This window comes from Lycium barbarum, chromosome 2 (assembly GCF_019175385.1).
Source record: "Lycium barbarum isolate Lr01 chromosome 2, ASM1917538v2, whole genome shotgun sequence".
Lineage (NCBI taxonomy): Eukaryota > Viridiplantae > Streptophyta > Magnoliopsida > Solanales > Solanaceae > Lycium > Lycium barbarum.
In genome coordinates, this window is record NC_083338.1 from 340,870 (window position 1) to 367,225 (window position 26,356).

Sequence of the window (26,356 nt, forward strand, 5' to 3'; positions counted from 1 at the left end):
ACTGTAGCTTTTCATTAAGAATTATCCTCACAACTTTTCATTCCTCTACTTTATTATAGCAATAAATAAAGATTTTTATAGATAAGGGAAAGAAGAATCAGATTATAAGGGGGAATAAAAAGGAAAACAGGAAAAAGAAAAAGAAAAAAGAGATAAAGCAGCAGATTAGGCATTATCTCTTTATTGATGGGAGATAGTAGTGGGCTGTTAATCTCTTTATGAATGAGACTTTATTAGGAAAAGTAAATGCGTAACATTAATTTGAAGTAAACTGAATTTTATATTGGTTTTGAAGAGTATAATAATGGCAGGTAATTGAACAGACTCAACATTACGTAATTAACAATTAGTACTCCCTCCGTCCTAAAAAGATTATCGTCTTATTTGAGCTAGCTATTACTAACCCATCATGCCATGAATTTATCTCATCTTTCCTGCGAAAGAAGTAATTAACTTCTTCACCGACTATCAATATCTGGACATATAAAATATCATAGAAAGAAATAATGTTTGATTTGTCAATGCAATGGATCCATCCAAAGAAATTATTTGAAGTACAAACACAAATCGAAAAATAAAAATGTCTTCAACTTCCCCAGTTTCTATCTAGCTGGATATGTTATTGTGCATAATGAACAAAGGAAACAGCTTAAGAGAATCACTGGTTCCGTAAGATCAGCCATGGCTATGCCGAAGCTCCATATCGCCTCTTTCAATCACAATCTTTCATCTCTGCACAACGAAGAAATACTTCTCAAATATGCTTTACTAAGATTTAAAAGGCTAAGTGTGCACGATCAAGAGATAACGCAAATAAGCTTGAGTCAGTTACCTGTTGAACCAGTTGCTGCAGCTTTTCATACACACATCAGGCTGACGAATCTAATTGATAAATAAGGACCTTGAGCTCTTCGTTTCCGATCTCTTCTTGCTCTTCCTGAATTTTCTTGACTGATTTTTCAAGTGACTCACCACATCGTTTCACTTCAATCATCTTTAGGCTTAAAATGTCTCCAATAGCAGAAGGGATTTCTTGAAGATGAAAGCAGCTTTCTACCAGAAGCTGTTCGAGTTCGGGAAAGCAACCATCGGAGGCATTCCATTCTGTAATTCTGAGGGACCTCAATTTAAGAACCTTGAGGGTCGGAAAGTCGTCATCTATAATATCCCAATTTTTCTCCTCAAATGCTCTATGCTCCAACTTGAGAACCACTAATTTTTGTAATCTCCCGATCTTAGATATTTCACTTTGTGGCAACAAAACATCTGATAGAGTTAGCTTAGTTAGTCTCGAGGGCAAGCTGAATTCCAAGATCATTCCATTCACACTGAGTGATTCAAGTTGAAGAGCATCTAATTTGAGTTGGAGAGGTTCTTTACAGTGGCACTTGAGCTTTCGCAGTTTGGTTGCCTGCTTGATCATATAGGCTGCTAGCTTATTAGTGAGAGACACTGTGGCCAAGGTCTCTATGCAACAAAAGTTTGTCGATTTGCGAGGAATGCGTCCATCAAAAGATGCAACCGGTTCTACATGGACATGCTTTAACCTTGGCATATTCCAGATGGACATCGGCAATATTGTACCACTGCCTACTGTTATTACAAGCAATACCTCAAGGTTTGAAAGATTTGATACCCACGGTGGCATAGATTCCACATAGCCTTTGATTCCTAAGTACTTCATATGAATCAGCTCTTTTGATCTCTGGAATGAACTTTCCGACACGGCACATTCCATTTGTAGAACTCTTAGAAGTTTAAAGTTCTCGAGATCAAAAAATTCCTGGCAGCCAGATTTTGGGGGTCTGAAGAACGCAGACCGAACTTGCAGGTTTCCAATCCTCCCGGCCCAATAAAGGCTATGATGAATGCAAAGCCTCCGGTGGTCATAAAAGGAACTAGACAAATCAGTTTTCCCGGAGCTTGTTATCTGCATGAACTTCTCTTCCTTAGCTTTTGTCACACAAAAATCGTGCAACATATCATGAATGTGACATGTTCTGATTCCTCCAGTGGACCTTTTCTTGCTCACCATAATCAAGCTTCTACCAATGAGATCATTTAGTAATCTTTCAGCGGCAAGCTCTACAGTCTCTGCCTCTATGTTTGGCACCAATCCCTCAATACTCCATAACCACGCCAAGTTTGAGAATGAAATTTCTTCATCCTCCCGAAATGATGCAAAATAAAGAAGGCAGGGCTTGAGGTTATCTGGCAAATGATTGTAGCTCAATTCTATTACATCCAAGCACTCTTTTGCACTAGTGACGGTATCTAAGTTTATACTCTCCATGATTCTTCTCCAACTTTCCTCATTTTCGCTTATTCCGGACAAAACTCCAGCTACCAAAATCACAAGAAGAGGTAGTCCTTGACACTTTCTCGCGATGCTTTCTCCTACTTTAGATAGGTCTGGTGGGCAAGTTTGTTCCTTGAACAGCTTGATTTTCATTAATTCCCAACTTTCATTTTCGAAAAGAAAACGAAGTTGAAGAGGTTCTCTATCAGGGTTAATATCTGAAGCCACATTTCTGAGTCGGCTAGTTAGTAAAATCCTGCTTCCATTTTGATCATCCGGGAAACATCCTCTCAAGTCTTCCCATGTGTCAACACTCCATATGTCATCAATGTAGAGAAGGTACCTCTTCCTCATTAAAAATTTCCGCAAAGAATCTGCTGGATTTTTCTCATTTTTCTGATTGGAACTTTTAACTTGATTCAAAATTCCGAGCAACAACTTTCTCCTGTCATAAGCTTGGGAAACACAACACATAGCTTGGACGTCGAAATGGTGCCTTATGTTTTCATCATGATAAACTTTCTTTGCTAGTGTAGTCTTTCCAAGACCAGGCATCCCTACAATAGACACAATATCCAAGTCCTTTGGTCCTCTAGTGAGCCGGTTGATTAGAAAGTCAGCCTCTTTATCAAAACCCACCACTACCTCATCAAGTTGTGTAGTCTCAACTAATTGTCTGACAGGATTCGGTGCTTGTTCTTCGATAGGGACTTCAACTTCTCGCACAATCGTAGCATGGAACTCTTTTAAATGATCCTTGACAAGCTTAGTTTCTGTTGTGATCTTACATAACAAATGTAGATACCAAGCAGGATAATCTCCGGTAACCAGGCAATCAATTACGCATTCTGCCTGGTATGCAAGAGATATGACTTTTGTCCAAAGATCGTGTTTTTTCACTTCCTCAAACTCGTGTTTCTTCTTCTCAACTCTCTCCAAAAAGGATCCTATGAAAGCAAACTCCTTTTGAGCTTCTGCAATAAGGTGCTTGACAACAGAATCATACTTTCCATCTTGCAGCAACTCTTTCAGATAGCATAAGAGCGACTTAATAAAGCCTGATCCATTTGTCCTTGGGAAATTACAGTTTGGTGACAATGGAGCTTCCATAATCAGGTCTTTTAGGTCTGCCATGACAAGGTCAATCTTTTTTAACAAGTCAGAGCATACAAAGGTAACTTCTGCTGCTTTGTCAATGGAGAGAGAGTAAGCAGCATATGCTACCTCACCAATCAGACCTTCAACACAAGTAAGTACATCACGTAATTTCCCTTGATCAACACATAGATCTTCAGGCGGATAAATGAGCAAAGTTACCAATTGCTTTGATGATTGGAGAAAGCTCCCGAGTTGATCTTCTTTTAGAGGAAGCATCAAGGAACATGCCTCACCATACAGATCCTTGAAGAGAAAATGAACAAAACCTTCAACAAATTCGATCACACCTCGGTTATACAGGATTTGAGATTTAACTAAACCTCTTAGTGCTCCTGTATAAATTTTCGCAATTTGAGGCTTAATGGGCTTGATCTCTTGCAAAACGTTTGAGATTTTAAATCTCAAGTGAGATGCCATGTCTTCGTCTATTTCTTCCACATGACATAGGTAACAGATGTAAGCAGCATTGCGAGTGACAACCTCCACATGATTAAAGAGAATTTTGGATTTCTCTAGTTCCATGCTTGCATCTTTTATGAAATTGAGGAAGGTTTTGAGATACTTTAGACTTTCTTCAAGGATTTGGAACTCTTTCTTCAGATGAACAAACTTGTCCAGCTCCTTCTTGTTAATGAAAAGATCCTTCACATTCTGAAGGATGTACTCGATGAACTTCTGAAACAATGGACAGCATAAATTTGGTAAAGGCCACCTTCCTGGAACCAGCGAAAGGAGAAACTCATAACCTTCTTTGACTTCAGCAGAAGATAAGTCTGCCCTTGGCCCCGAAACAGTATCTCCGACTTGCACTCCGTGTCCTAGCAACTTCCCGTCCTTAATCCTCCCTTTTTGAGTTGCCCAAAACAAAAAGGTATCGAGAAATCTCCTCTCTATTCCAGACATTTGTTTTCCACGGGAATTGTCCTCAGACATGGAGGATGTGTAGAGATCTCTGAAAGTAGAGAGATTTAAACAAATCACATTCTAGGACCAAACATGAGATTTAATTTACAACCTTATCACAGAATATTTGTATAAGTTGATCACACTTTTCCTCTTGTTGCAGCACATATTGTAACTGACTCTAACAGAAAACTATTGAAGGAGAAAATAGAGGATAAGTTTCTGCTTTTATTTTGTTTTGGTGCATCAACTAGAAAATAGAGTATTTTTCTTTTATTTGTACAGAAAGTGATCATACTTCACTCTATGATATGTGCAAAAACATAAAACTAGAAAGGATCCCTTAAACTTTTTCTTTTGATATAAAACTTATTTCTTCTATTTCCAGATGAATCCTTCTTTCCTTCTTGGTATAGCCTTTCACCTTTTCCATTTGCAAGAAAATAAAAATGTAGCTTTCAGCTTAGACTAGTTACAAGTTGTTAATCTAAACAAAGTGAATTTATACAATTAACTGATTTTACTTAGAAAACTATTTATTCAAGTTGACCAACAAGCCATAAGTCAAATCATACACTATCATTGAGTTCAATTGCAGTTTATGGACAGTCTGGTGATCATTCCTTATTTCCCTATTAAGTATGTGGGAAAAAACATGCAGAGGAAGATACGTTCAATCAGTATTAGTTTTGGAATTTTCACAACATAGACACAAACATTAACATAAACTCACTTTCAGTACTGATTCATGTAAGGATTCAAGTGAATCTTTATTAATTAAAAAAAAAGGAAAAAAGAACTTACAGTGTTCTTCCTTTTAAGACCAGAAAGATGCAAGAGTGATGCAAAAACTTGTAAGAAGAAGTAGCAAGTTTGATCTATACTATACTTAGATTTTTGCCAAGATTCCTACTGGCTGTTTCCTTGCTGAGCATTTATATTTGGTCAACACAAAAGTAACAAAATGAACAAGAGACTTGGGAGCAAGGTGGTCCTTTTTAATCAATCAATTGCTTTAGTAAGGGAAAATGACCAATTTTGCCCCTAAATTATTCCAAATGATCTAAAGCAGGATAGCTTCAACTCTAGATAAGAACATCAAAGTAAATATTGATTTAATTTTTTAATGCATATACTAAAAAGAATATTTAAGGTCATTTACGTGAACAGCCCGCTAAACTTGTCAATATTTTTGTATTTTAGCTCTCCAACTTAGCCTTGTTTCTATCAGACGCTCTAACCTCATCCAAACTGTGCTATTAAGCAGTGGCGGAGCCACACGATGCCGAGAGTGTTCATTCGAACTCTTTCGGCTGAAAAAATACTATTTTTATAAGGTTAAAATTATTTTTTATGTATATATAATAGATGTTGAACCCCTTATACTTCTTCGTATATTTATTTTTTTATATTTTGAACCCTCGATAAAAATTCTGATTCCGCCAATGCTATTAAGCCGCTTGTGACTGAATGAAAAAACAAAACAAATGTGCGCTACTCATGCTCAACATTTTGACAAAACATCTAATGAAAAATAGCTACCTAGCTTTGACAGAAAATTTTTGTTTAAAATAATGAAGAAAAATAATAAAAGAAAAGCAAAAAGTAAAAGGAAGCTAAATTGTGCTGGCCACCTATCATCTTTTTCATGGGACGTCCCCTTCTTCTCGGCTCTTCCAGACCCTCTCCTCCCTCACCTTGGTACTCCCCGAAGAAAGATTGCAACATAATTTTTTTAGTTGTATTGGAGACATATTTGGAGCGATCGTTGTAATTTGTAAGGAAAATACTACTATTTTTTATTTTCAGTTGGCATAATGCCATTTTTAACAACAGAGGTAACTTCAATTACCATCAATAAAGATGCTATAGAGTAGCGCATTAAATAGGTTATGAACTATGACTTGTTCGTTTGATAAAATTATATAAAAATTGGAGAAATTTTAATAGTTTTCACAACTTGTGAGGTTTTTTATGTCTATAAAAAAAAGGCGGAATAGCCTAAGAGGCCCGATACTTATCTAATTTTATCATGTTGGTATTCGTACTTACGAGTTTGCTAACTGAGCATTTTAAACTAGGGGTGGGCGTTTAGTTTTTCGGTTCGGTTTTATCAAACTTCGATTTAGCTATTTCGGGTTCGATTTTTTGAAGGTGGACACCAAACAACGAACCAAACTAGTTCGGTTCGATTCTTTCGGTTTCGATTTTTTAAAGTTCGGTTCGGTTCGGTTCGGTTTTGATTTTTTCAATTCGTTTTTTTTAATATAATATTAGAAGCGATTTCATTGACACTAATTCATATTCTCAAAAACAATAAAACATAAAACTGATAAATTAAAATCAAAATCAAACAAACAGGATACACAAGAACAGAAAACTATAATCATGACATAGGATTACTAGGTGTTATATACATACATTAAGAATAATTAAGAAAATACATAAAGCATATACATTAATCCTAAAGAGATATCCTAGTTACTTTTCTTTGTTAAGGATATTTAATTTTTTCAATTGAAGTGAAAAATTAGAGATATAAATGCAAAAGAAGACTTATTACAATTGAATTTTTTTTTTTTTGCTTTAAACTTAATGGGTCTGGACTATTTTAATTTTTTTGAGTAATGTATTAAATCTCGGTGCGCGTTCGATTTTTCGGTTCAATTTTATCAAACTTCGATTCAGCTATTTCGATTTCAGTATTTTGATGATGGACACCAAACACAGAACCAAACTAGTTCGGTTTGTTGAAGTTTCGATTCGATTCAGTTCGATTTTTCAATTTTCGATATTTATGTCCAGTCCTATTTTAAACTCATTTGACTATTGACCAAGCATATGTGACATTAATAGTGCTGAGCTGGACAAAATGCGTGAGATACACACGTATTAAGAGAGTGAATGTGATAATTATGATTAAAAATTAAATATTTCAAAAAGAAAAAAAATTAAGCAAAAAAAAAAAAAAATTATTCCAACCCCATCCCACGTTCTTCTTCTTCGTGACCCCTCGCCCATTTCCATCTGGATCTTCTTCATACTTGCACTGGATTGTCCCAGGATTGTATTTAAGGATTAAAAAAGCAAGAAACATTGTCGGTCATGTCTTATGTTAAAAAGGCTACCCTGATTTCCGCCAAAGCACTGAAATGGTATTTTCATTTTTGTAAAGATCTGATTTTGGTTAATTCTATTTGTTAAATATTGGATATTTTGGAATTCAAATTCAGACATCTGTGCAATATAGGCCACAATAAAGGACTTTAGAAATGGTGATGAAGGAGGAAGGAGCAGTGGTGTGTGGTGGTGCCGTGGTGAGAGAAGAGAAAGGTTTGAGTTTTTTTTTTTTTCCCTAAGAAAAAGGGATAAAATTGGTTTTTCTTTTTTCCTTCATAAAAGTTGTAATTTTATAAATTAAATGATGATATGGCATCAATTTATCTAGGTGGATCTGATGTGTCCTTCGTGTCAAAGTGAGCGACACATAGTATTAGAGGGGTTTAAAATATATGGTTTGATTACGTCGGAAAGTACGAACATCGACTTGACAAAACTGGACAAATACACAGACCTCCCAGGCTATGCCACCTAAGAAAAATATAACTTAAGAAATTCAAATTATATATCCAAACATGATTTCATTTCTGGTTTCAAATCATATTCAAACAGTTTCTAAGTGTATATTTTTTCAAAAGTATCTTTTAAAAAAGTACATTTGGACAGTTTTTTTTTAGCTTCTGAAAAATAACTTCTGCTACTTTACAGAAGCATTTATTTTCTCCCAAAAGCTTGGCCAAACACCTCATTTTTTTAAAATAAGCGCTTGTTAAAAAAAAAAACTTTTGGATCAAAATAAGCTTGGCTAAATAGGTTATAAGTTGATTATTTTTTGACTTTGATAAACTTGGATTGGTTGAGACCTTTCTAATGCTCCAGGTGAGACACACAGAGGCGAAGACAAGATTTAAAGGTTATGAATTGAAGATTTTAGTTCTTTTAAGTTATTGAATTCTAGATTAATAATTTATATATATTCAATAAATTTACTGAGAAAAATATAGCATCTGGGGCAATAGTTATTAATTTCGACCGAACCCATAATCAATACATTGGCTCCGCCCCCGGAGACAAGTGCTGATCTGACACAACTTTAGGGGGGGAAATGCAGCAGCTCACTTAATGGCAAAGGAAAAATCCAAAAACTGATTACAGGTTTCAGTTTCTTCCTCTTTATTTAATATTTAATTAATTAATGAGTACTACATATTAATTATTGTACGAGTTCACACTTTAAGATTGTAAGGAGTTGGCATTGACAAAAGGAACAGAGATTATTTTAATGGGGTCTTGTGCCAATTCATGTATATATTATAATAGTAGTATTGTGTATGCACCAAGACAACTAATGCAAATGATTTTAATAAAAAAGACTTCTCGTCTCTATTACTCAAATCAGAGTAGTTAAAGCTTTCTAATTTTATTATTTCAAGTTGGAAAAGAAAATTAAACCTAAGTGAAAAGCACATGCACTCCACCTAATTATTGAGGTTTGCTAACTAAGGAATTACTGCAATAATCACTAAAAAAAACACATTTTCGATTTCCTTAAAGTTGAGTTCTCTAAATCCTGAGAAATTGATATACTCCCTCCGTTTTTAAATAAATGACATTTTAAGTTTTTCATTTTGTTTCAAAATAAACGATGCTTTAAAATTTTAACAAGAAATTAATCTTATTCTTTCAAAACTATCTTTATTTATATAATCAAGAATAATTAAGTAGTATTTCTAGAAAAGAGGTAACTCAGAAAAAAATAAAATTTAATTAGGGGTAAATTTTGGCTAGTGCGGTATTATTGGTCTTGCGTTTCGTGTTGTTTCAAAAGATTCTTTATTTTAACAGACTGCCATGAACAATGCAAATATGATGAAATTGCAAAATTCCATTAATAAATGAAAGAGAAGATTAAGCGAGAAGAACGGAAATATGAAATTTATAATTTTAAAATATGAAAAGTGGGTGGGTGGGAGCTTTTAAAAAAAGACTAGATAAGTAATGCTGGATGATGACTTGGTTTTCTATTTGTTCTTAAAATATTCATTTGATAATTAAATACGAGTCTTGACACCTTACACTACATTTTACAAAGAAAAAAAATGCTACGATAAGTGTCACACTATCGTGCATTCAGATACAAACACCATGATATACTAATTGCTGCATATATACACACATTTCAGTACACAATAATAGGATCCTGAATGTAATATAGTTGCCAAAGTATTCTTTAAATACATTCATGGGAATATCATACTATTGGATGCTGAAGTGGACATTTACATTGTTCAACATTTACATACATAGGAGTACTATTTATATTACTATTTATAGATTAGCCAATAGCTGAAACATTTTTCTTGCTGTGATTAGCTTTCTTCTGAGCAGCCTTTACCAAAAACACCTTCAATATGAATTTGGATCAAATGCCAGTATTCTAATAACGTGATCGAACAGTAGTGCCAATATCACAAACAGAATAAAGTTCAAAAATTTAAAACTTTAAAAATGTGACGACAATAACTCTTAACACTGAAAAATATCTCAACAATCAAGTTGCAATGGACATTGATGTGCTAATAAACTAAAAAGAGAATTGAGTTACATATCACTGGAGTACCCATTAATGGATAGTAAACATGTCAACTAACCTAATATCACAGCAGCCAAAATGTTTTCAACAACCTCCACCAAAGGGCACAAAAATGGCTTTGACGGCATCCAACAGTAACAGCAAAAGTGGCTTCAACCATATCCAAAAATAATAGTAGCATAAAGTGCTTTAACTGCATTTCCATAACTGCAAAAAAATTGTATCTAATATATAGTAGCAAAACTACAAAATAGTGGTCAACAATAACTACAATGTGTCTACAACACCGGTTCAAGATAACAACAACATTATTCTTCAAGGATACATTATATCTTACCAGTTCAAGACAACATCATTAAAGTGCAGCTTCTTAGCAAGCAAAAGATATCAAACATAAGACCTCCTTAACTTTTTACCAAAGGAAGAGCTCAAGATTTATAAGACGATATAGAAGACACCAAAGCACAATGTAGACTTGACTACACCACAATATCTTTAAGCAAATTACAAGAATCTGTCTCCTTCATTCTTCTTTATTAACATACATCTTACCTTTAGAAACCAATGGGTTATATGTTCTTAACATCCCAGAATTGCGTCATGGACCCCACAAAACAATGTAACATGGCAAAATAAATTAATTTTTCATATCATGTACACATGGACCCCACAAATAAACAAAATTAAAGAAGACCCATATCTTATTAATTTTTTTATCTGATTAAAACAAAATTAAAAGCATAAACGCTGCTATATTTTGATATGATTTCTTACGCTGCTAAATTAATTTATTTTCAATACTGCTCAAATTTCAGTTTTTTGTATGTCTCAATTTGTTATACCATTTTTCATTTTGTCACTTTGTCTTAGCTTCTTGGACAGTTTTTTTTTTTTTTTGGCCTTCTAAGGTTTCGGGTTCGAACCCTGCCCAGTCAAAAGTTAAAAAAAAAATTCAAGGCAAAGTTTGCCTTATGCCTGAAGGCAAACTGTCTTGTGAATTTTCTTTTAATTTTTGACTGAGCGGGGGTTCGAACTAGGAATTCAGGGGGTTTTAGACGAAGGTCAAAAATTAAGACCAGCAATTTGAGGGTCAAAATTTAAAGACTACCCTCGAAAAAGGGCAATCGTGCAAATTGCCCTCGATCTGACAGTTACTTGCTAGCTTCGAAATGGCAATTCGCAGAATTGCCCTTCTTTTGGGGTGGTCTTTAAATTTTGTCCCTCATATTTGAAATCTTTAAATTTTGCCCTTCGGCTAAAACCCATGGGTTCCAGGTTCGAACCCACACACAGTCAAAATTTTAAAACAAAATCGCAAAACAGAGTTTAAATTTCGTTATGCCTCCACCGGCATACACTTGTGAAGGAATTACCAAAGTTATGCCGGACCCGGCATACTTATGCCTTATGGGCAGACTTGGCATAAGTATGCCGGGTCCGGCATAACTTTGATAATTCCTTCATAAGTTTATGCCGGGTCCGGCATAACTTTGATAATTCCTTCATAAGTTTATGCCGGGTCCGGCATAAAAGTTTGCCCATTAAAAGTATGCCCCCACCGGCATAAACTTGTGAAAGAATTACTAAAGTTATGCCGGAGGGGGCATAACTTTTCCTCAAGGCATAGTTTAGTTATGACTTATGGGGCAAAACTTTTCCTTAAAGAACTATGCCTTATGAGGCAGATTTTAATTAAGGCATAACCAAAAGTATGCCTCATAAGGCAGAACTTTTCCTTAAGGCAAACTTTTAGTTATGCTTTAAGGAAAAGTTCGGCCTTATGGGGCATACTTTTAGTTATATTTTATGGGCAAACTTTTAGTTAAGGCATAACTAAAAGCATGCCCCATAAGACGAAACTTTTCCTTAAGGCATAATTAAAAGTTTGCCTTGAAAAGTAAATATATATATATATATATATATATATGTCTCAAGGCAAAGTCTGCCCCCTCCGGCATAACTTTAGTTTTTCCTTAAGGATTGTATGTCGGATCCGACATAACTCCCCCAACCCTGCCTTGCGAAATTATTTTTTTATTTTATGCCTGAGCGGGGGTTCGAACCCAGAACCTCAGGTATCCAAGCGAAGGGCAAAACTTAAAGAACACAAATATGAAGCGCAAAATTTAAAGACCACCCCAAAAGAAGGGCAATCCGTGCAAAAAATGGCTTCGAAACCATTGTAGGGTTGTAATTTTTTTTGTCTTTGGTTAACTATTCTATGAGATAATATTCACTTATTCAGGTCAAGATATAGAGACAAGGTGATTACAACTTTGAAAACACAGAACAATATAAATTAAATAGATCCATGTTGGTTTAAATATGTAAAAGAATCAGCTTCACATGTAGAGGAGCCTGATTCAGAAAAAAAATAAATTAGTGAAAATGTCTAGTCTCAAAAATTTTAACTTTTTGATATGTAGATTCGAAAAAACGTAGTTCAAAATATAACAGTATGCTTTTAATTAGACAAAAAAAATTAATAAGATATGGGTCTTGGTTAATTTTGTTTTACATAAGCTCATGTCTACATGACATACAAAATTAATTTATTTTGCCATGTTATATTGTTTTGATGACATTGTATTTATACAAAACAGAGCTGAATGTCTTTGCTGCATAATTTCTCAAAGTTGAGTAACCTTTTGAGATATTTACTCGATTAAACTGACATACATTTTGTTTTTAAACAACAATGAAGAATTTCTTATACTAACCGCGAGTAAAAGTAGCACACTTGCACGAGAGAGAGAGTAAAAAAATAAAAAAATCATCCAAACAACAAAAGGAAAAGCTGAAATATCCCTGGTCCAATATGCACTAAACTTCATCACTGTTTCCATAGTTACACTAAAAATCAGACAGTATGCTATACGTGGCTAAAATAACAATGTTCTAAATCACATTCAACTCTTTGTACAAGATCTCTACTGAAATCTATCATGTTTGAATTATTCACCATGAAAACATCAAGCCCACAATACCAGAGAATCCAAATATCCTAAACCACTTGAGCAGCATATACAAAACCTATTATCGTGTGTGTGTGATCAAATCTGCAGTGAGAAGATCAACAAATGAGAATGAGTCAATTACATTTTTTATCATAAACCAAAAGAAGGCGGAACAATTTATAGACAGTAGGGCGAGTATATATTATTTCTCATGAAACATTGGCCCCATGACACAAAAACCAGAAATACTTTGTCCAATACTAAATTATAAAGTCCTCCTTCAACGAGAGGGAAAAACAATGAAGACCATAAATCTCGTTGTATTGTTTCCAAGCCGAAAACGTTGTCTTCCCATCTTAGACAAAACATTCACAAACAAGCAAGTTGGAAAACCAAGCACATGAGTTCTCTAGAAATACTCTCTTCACGTTGGGTTGTACAAAATATTTGACAATATTGCTATAATAAAACAACTTCAAAGATTTTTTTTTTTTTTTGGTTACAATGCAATGTTTTCCTTATCAAATTACTTCCTAATCAAATTTTAAAATTTCGTCCCCCTACCTCAGACAACCAATGAATATGCCTCAAGTTCAAACTAGTTTGGATCTTCATGACCATTCCGTTCTTTTCTGGCGCATCTAACTCGATATTAAATAATTTGTTTGTTAAGACAAACAAGAAATTTTATAAAACCAGAAGTTTTCTAAATCGCATTCTTACTTCTACCCTGACACACAAGTTCCAAATAAACCAAAATGAACTATATGCATCTTTTTGCACTCATTGTGTACTATTCTTAACTATGTCTATATTGATTCCAAAATATTCTAGGACTTTTGAGATAACTTTATTCCATATGATTTTTGGCCTATCTCAAACCTTTTTACACCTTCAATCATCATGTGGCATGTGCTACTCGCACCATAAATCAAAATTATTATCCTGAACTTCATGTCAACTCAAAATTGTCATATAAAATGGAACCAAGGGAGTAACAATAGTATGACCACAGAACCTTCACCTCTAATGAATTTTTAAATTTTCATCCCAAAAAGTACCTAAACAACCAATCTCCAGTGAAACCATAACCAAGTAAAACCACAAAAGTAAATACTGCAAGTCTAATGAAGCTTATAAGATGGAGAAAGTACCTATACACAATCAATCTGGAGTGAAATTAGTATATCTCAAGCTCTCTGATGCATTGGTTAACCTCTCAATGCCTCCTGAAAGTCAAGATATGAAATTGGTTATCCAAAGAGAATAACAAAAAAGTACAGAAAGTCTTACCTTGGTAATATCCACCTACCATTTGAATCAAGCAAGTTGCCTGTATCTGTTGCTAGAAAGGGAGTCCGAGAGTAGCTCTCCAATATATCTGAACATGGTCAAAACGGATGTAAAGTATGCCTCATTTGAATACCTAAAAACTTCGAAAGTGGAAATCCAGAGATGCTTAGGGTGTGGTAGGTATGGAGGAAAGCATTATGTATTCCAATTTTCCCATGTTTGGTTGGTCATAATGTTTTGGAAGCCACTCTCTTGGAAAACAAGTTCCTTAAAAATGAGGAAAATAACTTCCCTATTGGAAGTATGGAAAACAAGTTTCATACTTCCAATAAGTTAATTGTCTCCTTCCCACCAACCCCAACCCCCAACCCCTGCCATCCCTGTACCCCACTCCCCACCCCATTTTGCTAGATTACATATAAATGTTCTTGGGATAATATTTTTTGGCTCACTTACCAAACACTAGAAAATAAGTAAGAAATCTACTTGTTTTCCAAGAATGACTTTTTCTAGGAAAACATTTTCCTTCATACCAAACACACCCAAGGGTATGGGAAAATGGGGAGAGGAAGACACATACCAGAACTATTAGTGAAATCAGCCGTCAAGTCTGAGAAACCAAAATTTTGAGATATTTCCCCTAAAAATCCAAAGGAATTGGTGTCAGCATCCAGAAGAGGTTCATTAAGAGGTTGTGTGTTCGATTCCACACTACTAAATGACGAAACAGATGCATCGCCCATTGCAGAATGTGACTCCAAGTAACTGCCATGAGGACCAAAGGCAAATGGAGAATTGCCGCCATAGACAGGTTCTGTCTTAATAATCCTCCCGTCCATTGTCTGTCTCATCCCCATGTTAGAGGGCTGGCCCAAATACATATTTGGAGGAATGTCAATTTTCCTGCTTTGAGAAGGAATATCAATTGCTGTTTGCATGCAAGAGAGAACAGACGAGCTGCTGTTACTGAATGCATTGGATCTGTCTGCATGTACAGATTCATGCATGCCATTAGGCTTTGCAGCAGTTCCAACATTTTCGGCAGCACGGCAAGTTGAATTTTGATGCACTGCAGTAAGGCAAGAAACTTAACATTAACTACAGACAACAACACAGCTTCTCAAATGCGGTTTTCTAGCAAGAACGCAGATGAGCCTAAACAAGAATTTAGTGGCTGGCTCTAAACTGAAAACAGTGTTCTTCATGCTTGTTGCAGATAAGATTAAGACAAACTAAAAGAAAATGGCCCATCAAAGTTTACATTTAAGTTTCTATATTGTGAAGACTAGTTGATTCAATAGATCAAAAATGTTGCTCGGACTGTCCAAAATCCTTGCCGCACCCGTGTCGACATGACATGGGTGTGGGTGTGGGATCCACACCGGATTTGGTCAACTTTTTTTTTTTGGTAAAGTAATAAAATTCATTAGTAAAACATCAAGGAGATGCAAGGTTACAGATGGGAAAAGCTGACAGACTTGGCAAAACCTGTAGAACAATCTAAAGATATCCTATCTCTACTGAACTAGAGAAAAGGAGCTGACAAAGTCTAGAAAGTTACCCACATTGTTTACAGGGGCAAAAAAATGTCAACTAAAAAGACTAAATAAACACCTAGACTTTAGAGAGCAAATAGGAGTTGAGATTCCTTCAAAGCATCTGCTGTTTCTCTCCTTCCATAGGGTCCAAAAAATTACTGCTGGGATCATTCTCCAAATTCTTTTAATGGATTTGTCAACTCTCCAGAGTATCCAGCTAGCATATGCATCTTTGATGTTGAAGGGCATTACCCATTGTAGACCAAGCATAGAGTAGAAGAAAAACCAGAGGCTAGCTGCTGCAGGGCAGCGCAAAAATAGATGGTTTACACTCTCATTGGTCTGCTTGCACATGATACACATGTTAACGACGATTACACCTCTCCTTCTAAGATTGTCTTGTGTTAGGCATGCTTCCTTCAGTGCAGTCCAAGTGAAGCAAGTCAACTTACTCTATAACACTATTCTAACGCTAACACTCAACATCCAAACAATCCGAAGTTCCGTACCCGCAAACACTACATATGGCATTCCATTAGCACCCAACTAACACTGACCCCAACAGGTGAAAATCTATTTTCTTAAAAACAGGATACTACATTGTAAGGGGAGTCAAAGGAGAACTAACACTGGTACATGTGGAACACATTAGAGACGAGATCACTATATACAAAGCTTTTCCAAAGAAAAAAAAAAGGAAAAAAAAAAGGGAATCACTATATGAGTAGGTCACTCCTCGCAATTTCTTATATGGATCCTCCGACTAAATAATGGCAAGTGTTATCACAGATACTTGTACCTTCCCCAATACGGATTAGAAACAATCAACCAAAAGAAAAACTTTAGGCATCTGTCAGCATAGAAGATTCTAAGACTCTTACTAGGAATTAGGAAAGTGCAAATACTTGAGGGGAAATCATTGGCATCATCGAAGATCATAAACCGGCCAAATATATAGGAGATTAAACACGTTATAGCAAAAATGACGGGTGCAATATCAGGAAAGGCACACATCAAAGACTCTCATCGACATATATCCATTTCTGAAGTTAATCTCAAAAGGAAAATGGCACAGAAACCACTTCCACCCTCATGCACATATAGGAAGCTGGACGAGATGGAGTCCACTTCTCAGAATGCTTTTGTGGAAGGAAGACAGATACGGGATGCAGCTGGCCAATCAAGTGGTTGATTCCAGGAAGACGAAAGGTGAGCCGGGAATTTTATGTAAGTTGGACCTTGAGAAAGCTTATGATCACGTGAATTGAGATTTCTAGGATTTCATTATGTTGATGGATAAGTGGAGATGGATCATGTTCTGCATTTCTAGTGCCAGATTCTCTGTTCTGGTGAATGGGAGTCCTTGCGGATTTTTCGGGAATTCGAGGGGATTGAGACAAGGAGATCCGTTATCTCCTATGTTCTTCTTCTTGGTTATGGAAGCTTTGAGCAAAATGATGCATAGGGCGGTCAGTCGAGAGCTTTTGAAGGGTTTTGAGGCTTCTTTTAGGGGGCATAGCAATGTGACAGTCACACCTTCTATTTGCAGATGATATGTTGGTTTTCTGTGATGCAGAGGTGTCCCAGCTTGATCATTTGAAACAGATTCTTATCTGGTTCCAGGTTCAGGCCTCAAGATTGACCTCAGAAAATGTGAAATCACTCCGGTAGGAGTAGTGGATAATATTGATCAGATGGCACACGTGTTAAATTGTAAGGTGGGTGCTCTACCTACCCCTTATCTGGGACTACCCTTAGGTGCTGATTGCAAAGACCTGGCTGTGTGGAATCCGGTGATTGAGAGAGTAGAGAAGCGGCTCGCAGGCTGGCAGAAAAGGTATTTGTCAAAAGGGGGCAAGGAAGTTTTGATCAAACGCACTCTCTCCAGCATTCCTACGTACTTCATGTCACTTTTCCAGGCTCCAGGCAAAGTGATTGAAACATTAGAAAGACTTCAGCGGAACTTTTTATGGGATACATCGGAAGGTGTTAAGAAACATCATCTTGTGAACCGGAGAGTTGTCACTTCTCCCAAGGAATGGAGAGGCCTCGGTATTAAAGATCTCAACGTGTTCAATAAAGCTCTATTGGGAAAGTGGATACGGAGATTTGGGGGGAAGCAGAATGCTATTCGGAGGAGGGTGGTAGCGGAGAAGTATAGTCAAACGGAAGGGGGTTGGAGGGCTAGAAACAATTATAACCCCGTTTGGGTGTGGTTTGTGGAGCAGTATTATGAAGGGGTGGGATGACTTTCGTGGACATATAGGCTTTAAGGTTGGGGATGGAAGCAGAATAGGTTTCTGGGCACACAAGTGGTGTAGGGGGAACGACTTGAGGGAAATTTTCCCTAATATTTACCGAATATCCAGCCAGAGAGAGATGACAATCCAACAAATACGTAAGTCTCACGAGGGGGTTATTCATTGGAATTTAAGATTCAGGAGGAATCTTCAAGATTGGGAGATGGAAGAATACCACGATTTGATTGAGCTTTTGTATGGGATACAGACACCTAACAACGTATCAGATGTGTGGAGCTGGCGGGTTAATGGAGATGGAATATTCACTGTTAGCATTTCTTTGTTTGGTTGGCGGCTAGGGGCGCGATCTTAACGGCGGAGAATTTGAGAAAGAGAAGGATCACATATGTTAGTTGGTGCTTTATATGTAAGAGTACAGGCGAAAATGTTGATCATCTTCTATTGCACTGTAAGGTGACTAATTGGTTATGGAGGATGACTCTCGATTTGTTTGAGATGCAATGGGTGATGCCGGGCACAGTGACGGAGGTTTTGCAAAGTTGGGTACATAAGAGGGGGAAGAGAAGTCCAAGGGCATGGAGTGTTGCCCCTTTAGCAATCATGTGGGTAATTTGGAAAGAGAGAAATAGGAGGGCTTTTGAAGGGGTGGAGCAAGATTTTGTAAAAATACTAAGAAGTGTTTTGTCTCTAGTTTTTTTTGGTGTACTTTCCAGGTCCCTATTTGTATAGAGAACTGGATCTCTTTTGTTGAGAACCGTATTTTGATGTAGGTTCTCTTCTTTTGGTATACGGCTTGGATACGGGGATGCCCCAATTGTTAATAAAATTATTTACCTTATCTGGAAAAAAAAAAGGGAGATACTGGCATACCAAAATAATTATCAAAATGTTGAAAGCCATTGTTCTATAATGATGTGCATTGTTTAAATATCTGCAAACAACAATTAATGCAGAAGGTGAAGCATCAGACGCTGGAAGGAAAATTGAAAATTTGATGGAAGCAAATGAAAGAGGGCATTTGAAAGGAATGAGCAGAGGACAGAGTGGAACTCCTAATAATAAGACAAATGAAGTTTAAAACTATACAAAGAAGATAACTAGAGGCTTCTGGATGTATATCAAATAATTGGCATAAACCAAGTGTAAATATACTGAGACAAAGCAGGCATTTGATAGCAGACTAAATGGAAGAGTCTGCCAACCGATAAGGTTTAAGTGCAGCTACGGCGTATGTGCCGCTTTGAGGTAAAGTCGTATGGTCAAAAAGTTGGACAATGGACACTACATAGCATGTGCACAAACTGAACATTTGATTTCCCAGTTAGACAAGTGATTTTGAAGCTACTCAATCACAAGATATTGATTGACGCATGACAACTAAATGCAGAAAGCTTCATTCAGTATCCATCTTACTTGGCGAAATATTACACCCATTAGACATAGGTAGAGAAGCAACTGCACTTGGAAATTGTTGTGTCATCTTCACCTGTTCTGAAAGCAACCTGTTGAATTCAATTATTTGCTCTTTCACCATCAGCTTCAGGTAATATGCTTGAAAAAATTCCTGATTTTCTTCTTCTAGTTTCTGCCAAACTGGAAAATAGGGAGAACATTATAATGCTAAAGTGTTAGGAAACTGAAATCATACCGAAGCTGTGAATTGCCTGTTAGAAATACTGGAAACAGCTCATTAGAGGCATTAGTAGCTGCACATTAGTATTAACAGCATCTTTTGTCAAATCAGTTTCATGATAGCATGCCTACTAGAGCTGCAAGTACTAGTGAGTACATTCATTAACAGAGCCACAAAATGGACAGTACAAAAATATCTTCAATTGCTTCTTGAATGACACAGGTGTTTGGTACAGGTAGCAGCATTACTCTCACTGATTAATTCAGATAATTAGAAGTAATCAAGTTAACAGAAGTGTCAAGTTCAAAAGGAATTCCTAAAGCTCTGAACTTGAACAGATCCTAAATTCTTTAAATGCAGAAAAGATCCAATTGAGATGAAAAATCCCGTTCCCAAATATTATTTAAAAATCTTATTATTGCTCTAGAAAGTTCAAACAGATGCAAAATAGCATACAAAACTAGAAAACCAAATTTAAAGAAAGTTTTTTTTTTTTTTTTTGAAATGGAGAAAGAAAGACAAAAATTCTTTAAGAGTCTCAAATGTTTTTTTTTAATTAACCTCATTAATTACAACTCACTCCTTTGCAACTATCATCATTCATATTGTGTAAACCAATCAATATTTCTCCATGTCCACAGAATCAGACTTAGATCAACTATACTCGAGGCCGAGCGAGAATTCCCACAAATAGAAAATTGAGGTTTTAACTAAGAATTTATTCAGTGCAACATCACCATTCAACTGGATATAATCTGCCAGCATTAAATATTAATCAGGAATTAGCTTTACTGGGAAAGGTCAAGTGAAACACCTAAGATAAGTTTGATGCAACTTGGAATCGAACTCCAAAAACATGTAAGGCCAGGAAGAAATATTATACAGGTTTGGGAAAGTAAAACTCAAATTGTTGTCCTCACATCACCTATGCCCCCAAAAACTCACCTCCCTCCTATCCTTATCCTGAACGGCACATAGGAACTAAACTCTTCCCACCCATTCTAATATTCCTCCACAATCCACATCCATAAGGCATAGAAATATATCTCGTCCTCCAACCTCACTCCAAAAAGCATGTTCCTCAGCCCAAATCTCTACAACCATTTTCCTAACAAAGCCTTATTAAACACCTTTAGGTCTTTGATTCCAAGACCACCCCAACATTTAGGAGCCGCTATAGTCTCCCACCACCCAAGTCAAACTACCTTGCCTCATCTACTCTCAATTCAAATCACACACTTAAGCAATTGTTAACACAGGATTTTATTACAAAGTTGAAATATTCCCTCCTTTCCAATTTTATATGACACGGTTTTTATTTTGGGATGTTCCAAGATATTCGACACTATTCCATCTTTATGCAGCTTCCACAACTTTCAAGAACACAATAATATTAAACTATTCAACTTTTTAAACTTTGATGCAATATTTTCTCTATCGAACTAATTTCTGAACCATTACTTCAATATTAATCCACTCTCACTACAATAATATGTAGCTCAAACTAATATCTTAAACTTTGTGTCAAATCAAGCATCAAAACATAGAGAGTTTAAGGCATGACTCCGGTTCTACCTTTGATACCTTACAATATCTTCCTTTGAAGTTGTATTTAGCAAAAAGGGAGTATTTTACTTAATTGAGTTCTCAAAATTTTATAAAGGGAAAAAGTCCAAACTTTGCCCCTATACTATCTTGAAACCCTCCATTTGACATTTGGTCATTCATATCCTTTTAGTTAGCAAATCGTCTCATATATTCTCTTTCCACTAAAGGAGCTCTAGCGTGAGAAGAGTGAACCCTACATGTCCAAACACTTCGAGAAAAAAGGATCAAAATTATCCATCAACTTTTTTTTGAAACTGGTAACTAAATTATCCATCAACTTTTGACTAAGGTCTATTATTACCCTCATGTTGGAGCTCCATTAGGGGGTCTAGGGCAAAAATGAGACTTGTTCATAACGGCAAGGGTAATATTGGACCATAATTCAAACGAAGGACAAAGTTGTTCAATTCCAGATAGTACAAGGGAAAATTAACCTTTCTGCCTTTAAGGAGTGAATCCATGATTAAGGAGAAAAAGAAGCAATGATTCTCTAGTATTGGAAGGTAGGTGCCTCTGTTCAAGAACATTTACATGTTCATGCATTCATACACTTGTTTTCCTTGGACATTCATCAAACGCAAAGGAAGTAATCCATTGTATAATTTAGAGAAAAAATAAACAGAGACAACTAAAGAACAGCACACAAACAGAGAAGGACAGTCAACTAGTAAGATATAAAGCTTATAACACGCACTAATAAACTCGACTTTCTGAGAATGAAAAGGTGATTTTTTAAAAATTGGCAGAGAGCATCTGCATGTGTGATAAAGAGCTAAAAATCATGGGCAAGAGAAAACTCTCTTTTTTAATAAAATATGATTGGAACTTTTTATGTATATTTATTGTTTCACAATGAATCTGTTATTTTCAGGAAGTGTGAGGAATACTGGCAACCATTATTAGCCATAGGAAGACTTGTGATCCTTATTTGAATCTCTTTTGAAACCTCTGAGGAGCTGGAATTGTTAGGTTCAGTCCTCATTCCACACTACAGGAAGGAAGTGAGTATATGGCTTGAAAAATATATAACATACCAAGTTCAGTAAATCTAGGCTCTATGTTGTCCTGGATGAAGAGAGTGTTCACAACTTCTTTCCGACTCATGTATTGCCGAAGACACTGCTCTATCCGATTTTGCACCTGAAATTCAAAAGAACCATCATCTTTTTCCACGTAATTGCGCAGATCTCATGATTATTCAATTGGAAAAGTAGGACACCCAAGCTCTCTTTTCAGTTTTATCATATTGGGAGATGGTGGTTGTTAAGATTTATAGAACTATATTGAAATCACAATAATAGTAATGCAGTATTGGTTGAAGTATATGTTATTAGTGAAATATAAAATAAAAGAAAACTAATTCTCCTTCAACTTAAGGAGACAAGTTCAAGGATTTATTAGTCATAGATTATCATCATATACATCATCAATGAGCCAGCAACACATTCTTCCATGTTAATGGGAAAGAGAAACCGAGTATAATTCATGATATTTTAGAGAAGCAATCATCAAGAATTAGAATCATCACAATTGCTTGTTACCTTTTAAAACAATTGTGTTTCTTAAAGAATGATTAATAAACGAGTGCAAGGCTAAGCAAAATAAAGTAACATGTAAGAAGATCACAACTCATCTTTAAAAAGATTGAAAGCATACCATTTGTATATCTTCACAAGAGACTTTTCGTCCATCTCCGCTCGACATTTTTGAGGCTCCAATACTAAATATACTGCAATTAAGCTTTGTTCCAATTTTTCAGTAGAAGCGTACACCCCAGCTTACGTGCACCATCAATGAGTATATTCTAAACGTAGTCACTTACACCTACTATCCAGCTGCATTAAAAAATGAGTTCAGATCAGCGGATCATATATTAAGGCTCAAAAAGTAGAATTTAAATGAGGATACAGGGGCTGACAAGATTCACCAAGGCACTCAAATTGATAAGCCCTACAGCAACAGGTCATTAAGAAGGGGAAGAGGGGCTTATGTAGGGGATAAGTATTGATAAGCATAAACGATTACAAGGTTTTAAAAAAAAAAAAAAAAAAAAAAAAAAACAGATAAGGAGAATGGGAGTCATACGAAAGGATATTCAGCCTATGTCCTCATTGCCGGCGAGGTTTTTAGGGAACTGATAACAAAAGATGAAGCTCAACTAACATCTTACTAGTCCGTAGAAACTCAAATAATAGTCCCTCCATCCCAATTTATGTGAAGGTGTTTGACTGGACACGGAGTTTAAATAAAATAAGCTATAAATATTTGTCTAAAAATCATCTCATAGAACCAATGGCGGACCTAAGTTAAAGGTTATGGTGCTCAAGCACCCATTTGTTTTGAAATTTGAAGTCAAACACTATCATATATATGTAAAATGTTTCAATTTATCTAAATATCTTAATTGAGCACCCAAACTCAATAACAACTTCAGAGTAAACGTGATTGAGCACTCATTATTTAAAAATTCTGAGTCAGCCACTGCATAAAACAAACACATATAAATCCCCCACCATGATCATATGTGAACTACATACCATTATCATCACAAATAAAAAAAGGCACTCCAAGACCCGGAAATCTTAAAGCACTAAACTGGACAAACGGCCCAATTATCAATTGAACTTAATACAATCACGAACCCAGCTTAAATACATCAAAATAGAATTAAATAACTCAAGAAACAAAAACCCAGTAATCAGAAAGCATTAAACTTCAGAAAACAAGCTGAAATGAATTGCACAAACATAGTATCAAGAACCAAAGTAAAAAACAAATAACAACAACATACCAAGTGAAATCCCACAAAGTGGGGTCTAAGGAGGGTAGAGTGTAAGCAAACCTTAGCCCTACCTTGGGAGGTAGAGAGGCTGTTTTCGGTAGACCCTCGGCAAAAGAACAAGCAATTCAAAGCAGTATCAAGAACCAAACTGAAAACACATTAAAATAGAACAAAATAACTTCAAGAAAACAAAACCCCAGTAATCAAAAAGCATTAAACTTCATATAAACAAACTTAAATCAATTGAACAAACACAATATCAAGAACCAAACTGAAATACACCAAAATAGCAACCAAATTAAAAAAAGAACAAGAAAACTAAAACCCAGAAAGCAGAAAGCATTAAACTTCACAAAACAAACTAAAATCAATTGAACAAACAAAAATATCAAGAACCAAACTGAAAAACAAACAACAACATAACCAGTATATTCCCACAAGTGGGGTCTGGGGAGGGTAGAGTGTAGGCAAACCTTACCCCTACCTTGGGAGGTAGACAGGTTGTTTTCAGTATAACCTCAGCACAAGAACAAGCAATATAAAGAATCAAACTGAAAAATGCATCAAAATAGAACAAATAACTTCAAGAAAACAAAACCCCAGAAAGCAGAAAGCATTAAACTACACAAAACAAACTCAAATCAATTGAACAAACATAGTATCAAGAACCAAACTGAAATACACATAAATAGCTATTAAAAAACAAAAACAGAACTTCAAGAAAACAAAACCCCAGAAAGCAGAAAGCATTAAACTTCACAAAATAAACTAAAATCAATAGAACAAACACAGTATCAAGAACCAAACTAAAATACATCAAAATAGAGCAAAGTAACTTCAAGAAAACAAACTGAAATCAATTGAACAAACACAATATCAAGAACCAAACTTAAATATACCAAAATAGCAACAACAACAAAAAGAACTTCAAGAAAACAAAACCCCAGTAATCAGAAAGCATTAAACTTCACAAAGACAAACTGAAATCAATCAAACAAACACAATATCAAGAAACCAACTCAATATAAGAGTATAAATAAGCAAATAAATGGCAGAGAAGTCACTTACTTGAGTAAATATTCAGAGTTGAGTTGTATGAGAAATTTGATTCAAAAGAGGTGTCTTTTTATTGAAGAAAGGGAAAGGTAAAACAAGTGATGACGTGGCTATTTTGCCATTACATAACACTCTCTTTGTGCTTTTCCCTTGTGTAATTCCACTATTTTTTTTCCCTTTTAGTTAATTATTATAGGTGCTTTTTGGAAATTTGTATAGCTTTTATTTCTTGATGGGCTAAAAAAGGAAAATTTATTTAAACCCTCCGTTCACTGTTACTTGTCACTTTTATCATATCAAAATAGAATAATTTTTTTTTTTTGTTTAGTTTTAGTATTACTCCCTCCGCCTCAAAGTATTTATCGTCCTTGCTAATAATAGTTGTCTCAAAACATTTGTCGTTTTATTTACACAAGATAAAATTAAATAGTTTTTTTCCATTTTACCCTTGTATTCACATACCAATATTTAAGAGGTTTTATCATTAATAGAGTAAATGTTTATTGAGAAGAGGAAACATGATGAAATATGCTAAGAGAGGAAAATAATCAAAATGCTACTCTTGTAAATGTTTTCTTAATGTGCGTGTAAATGAAAATGCGACAAATATTTTGAAACGGAGAAAGTAATTACGCATTTTAAATTATTTTTCAAGTCATTAAAATTATACACCAATTAATATGGATAACATGGTAAATTATGCACTTCATTTATTACTATTTCTTAAGGGGTGTACAAAGTACATAATGTATAAGTAAAGTGAACAGAGGGAGTACTTCTTTCCGGTGTTGTATTAACTTTTGTGAAAGTCATTTTTTTTATAAGGGGGGGCTTAGAGAGTAAATAGGAGTACATTTTTTTTTCTTCATAATAAGAATAATAATTTTTAGTTTGAAGTTGGATTTCTACTTTTGTTGTTTATTGAAGTTGGCTTTTGAATTTCTACTATATTAGAAGCAGCGGTTGGTGCTTCTTTCGTCGTCCGTCTGTGGACACCCCCCAACATAAAAACAAAATAAAAAAATGAGCCCCATATTAAACAAGTCCTAAAAAAAATTGTGGGCCCCATATTCAATAACATCCAGTATAAAAAAAAATTATAAAAAAATTGTGGGCCCCATATTAAACAACATTCAGTATTAAAAAAAAGTGGAACCCACCACATCCAAACTCACGGAAAAAAAAAAGTGGACCCCATATTAACAAAATCAAGCA

General features: G+C 35.4%; 2 protein-coding genes across 7 annotated transcripts; both read right to left on the reverse strand.

Annotated features, from left to right (window-relative positions):
• Nucleotides 1-474: 474 nt before the first annotated feature.
• On the reverse strand, nucleotides 475-5,457 carry LOC132624903 (putative late blight resistance protein homolog R1A-3). The gene is made up of 3 exons (XM_060339661.1): nucleotides 5,165-5,457; nucleotides 833-4,409; nucleotides 475-732 (listed from the first exon to the last, which is right to left on the reverse strand). The coding sequence occupies exon 2, from the start codon at nucleotides 4,388-4,390 to the stop codon at nucleotides 869-871; it is 3,522 nt and encodes a 1,173-aa protein (XP_060195644.1). The 5' UTR covers nucleotides 4,391-4,409; nucleotides 5,165-5,457; the 3' UTR covers nucleotides 475-732; nucleotides 833-868.
• A 7,336-nt stretch (nucleotides 5,458-12,793) lies between these two features.
• On the reverse strand, nucleotides 12,794-25,308 carry LOC132624997 (uncharacterized). 6 transcript variants are annotated; one of them, XM_060339792.1, is made up of 9 exons: nucleotides 25,154-25,308; nucleotides 22,960-23,138; nucleotides 22,338-22,443; nucleotides 19,476-19,655; nucleotides 14,976-15,332; nucleotides 14,844-14,903; nucleotides 14,283-14,351; nucleotides 14,125-14,199; nucleotides 12,794-13,072 (listed from the first exon to the last, which is right to left on the reverse strand). In XM_060339792.1, exons 2-8 carry the CDS (start codon nucleotides 23,005-23,007, stop codon nucleotides 14,135-14,137), a joined length of 885 nt encoding a protein of 294 aa, XP_060195775.1. In that variant the 5' UTR covers nucleotides 23,008-23,138; nucleotides 25,154-25,308; the 3' UTR covers nucleotides 12,794-13,072; nucleotides 14,125-14,134. The 6 variants fall into 6 exon arrangements, 5 of the variants coding, with proteins under 5 accessions (XP_060195775.1, XP_060195748.1, XP_060195768.1 ...); XR_009576615.1 differs by having other exon boundaries at nucleotides 14,264-14,351; nucleotides 14,844-15,332; XM_060339765.1 differs by having other exon boundaries at nucleotides 14,844-15,332.
• Between the last annotated feature and the right edge of the window lie 1,048 nt (nucleotides 25,309-26,356).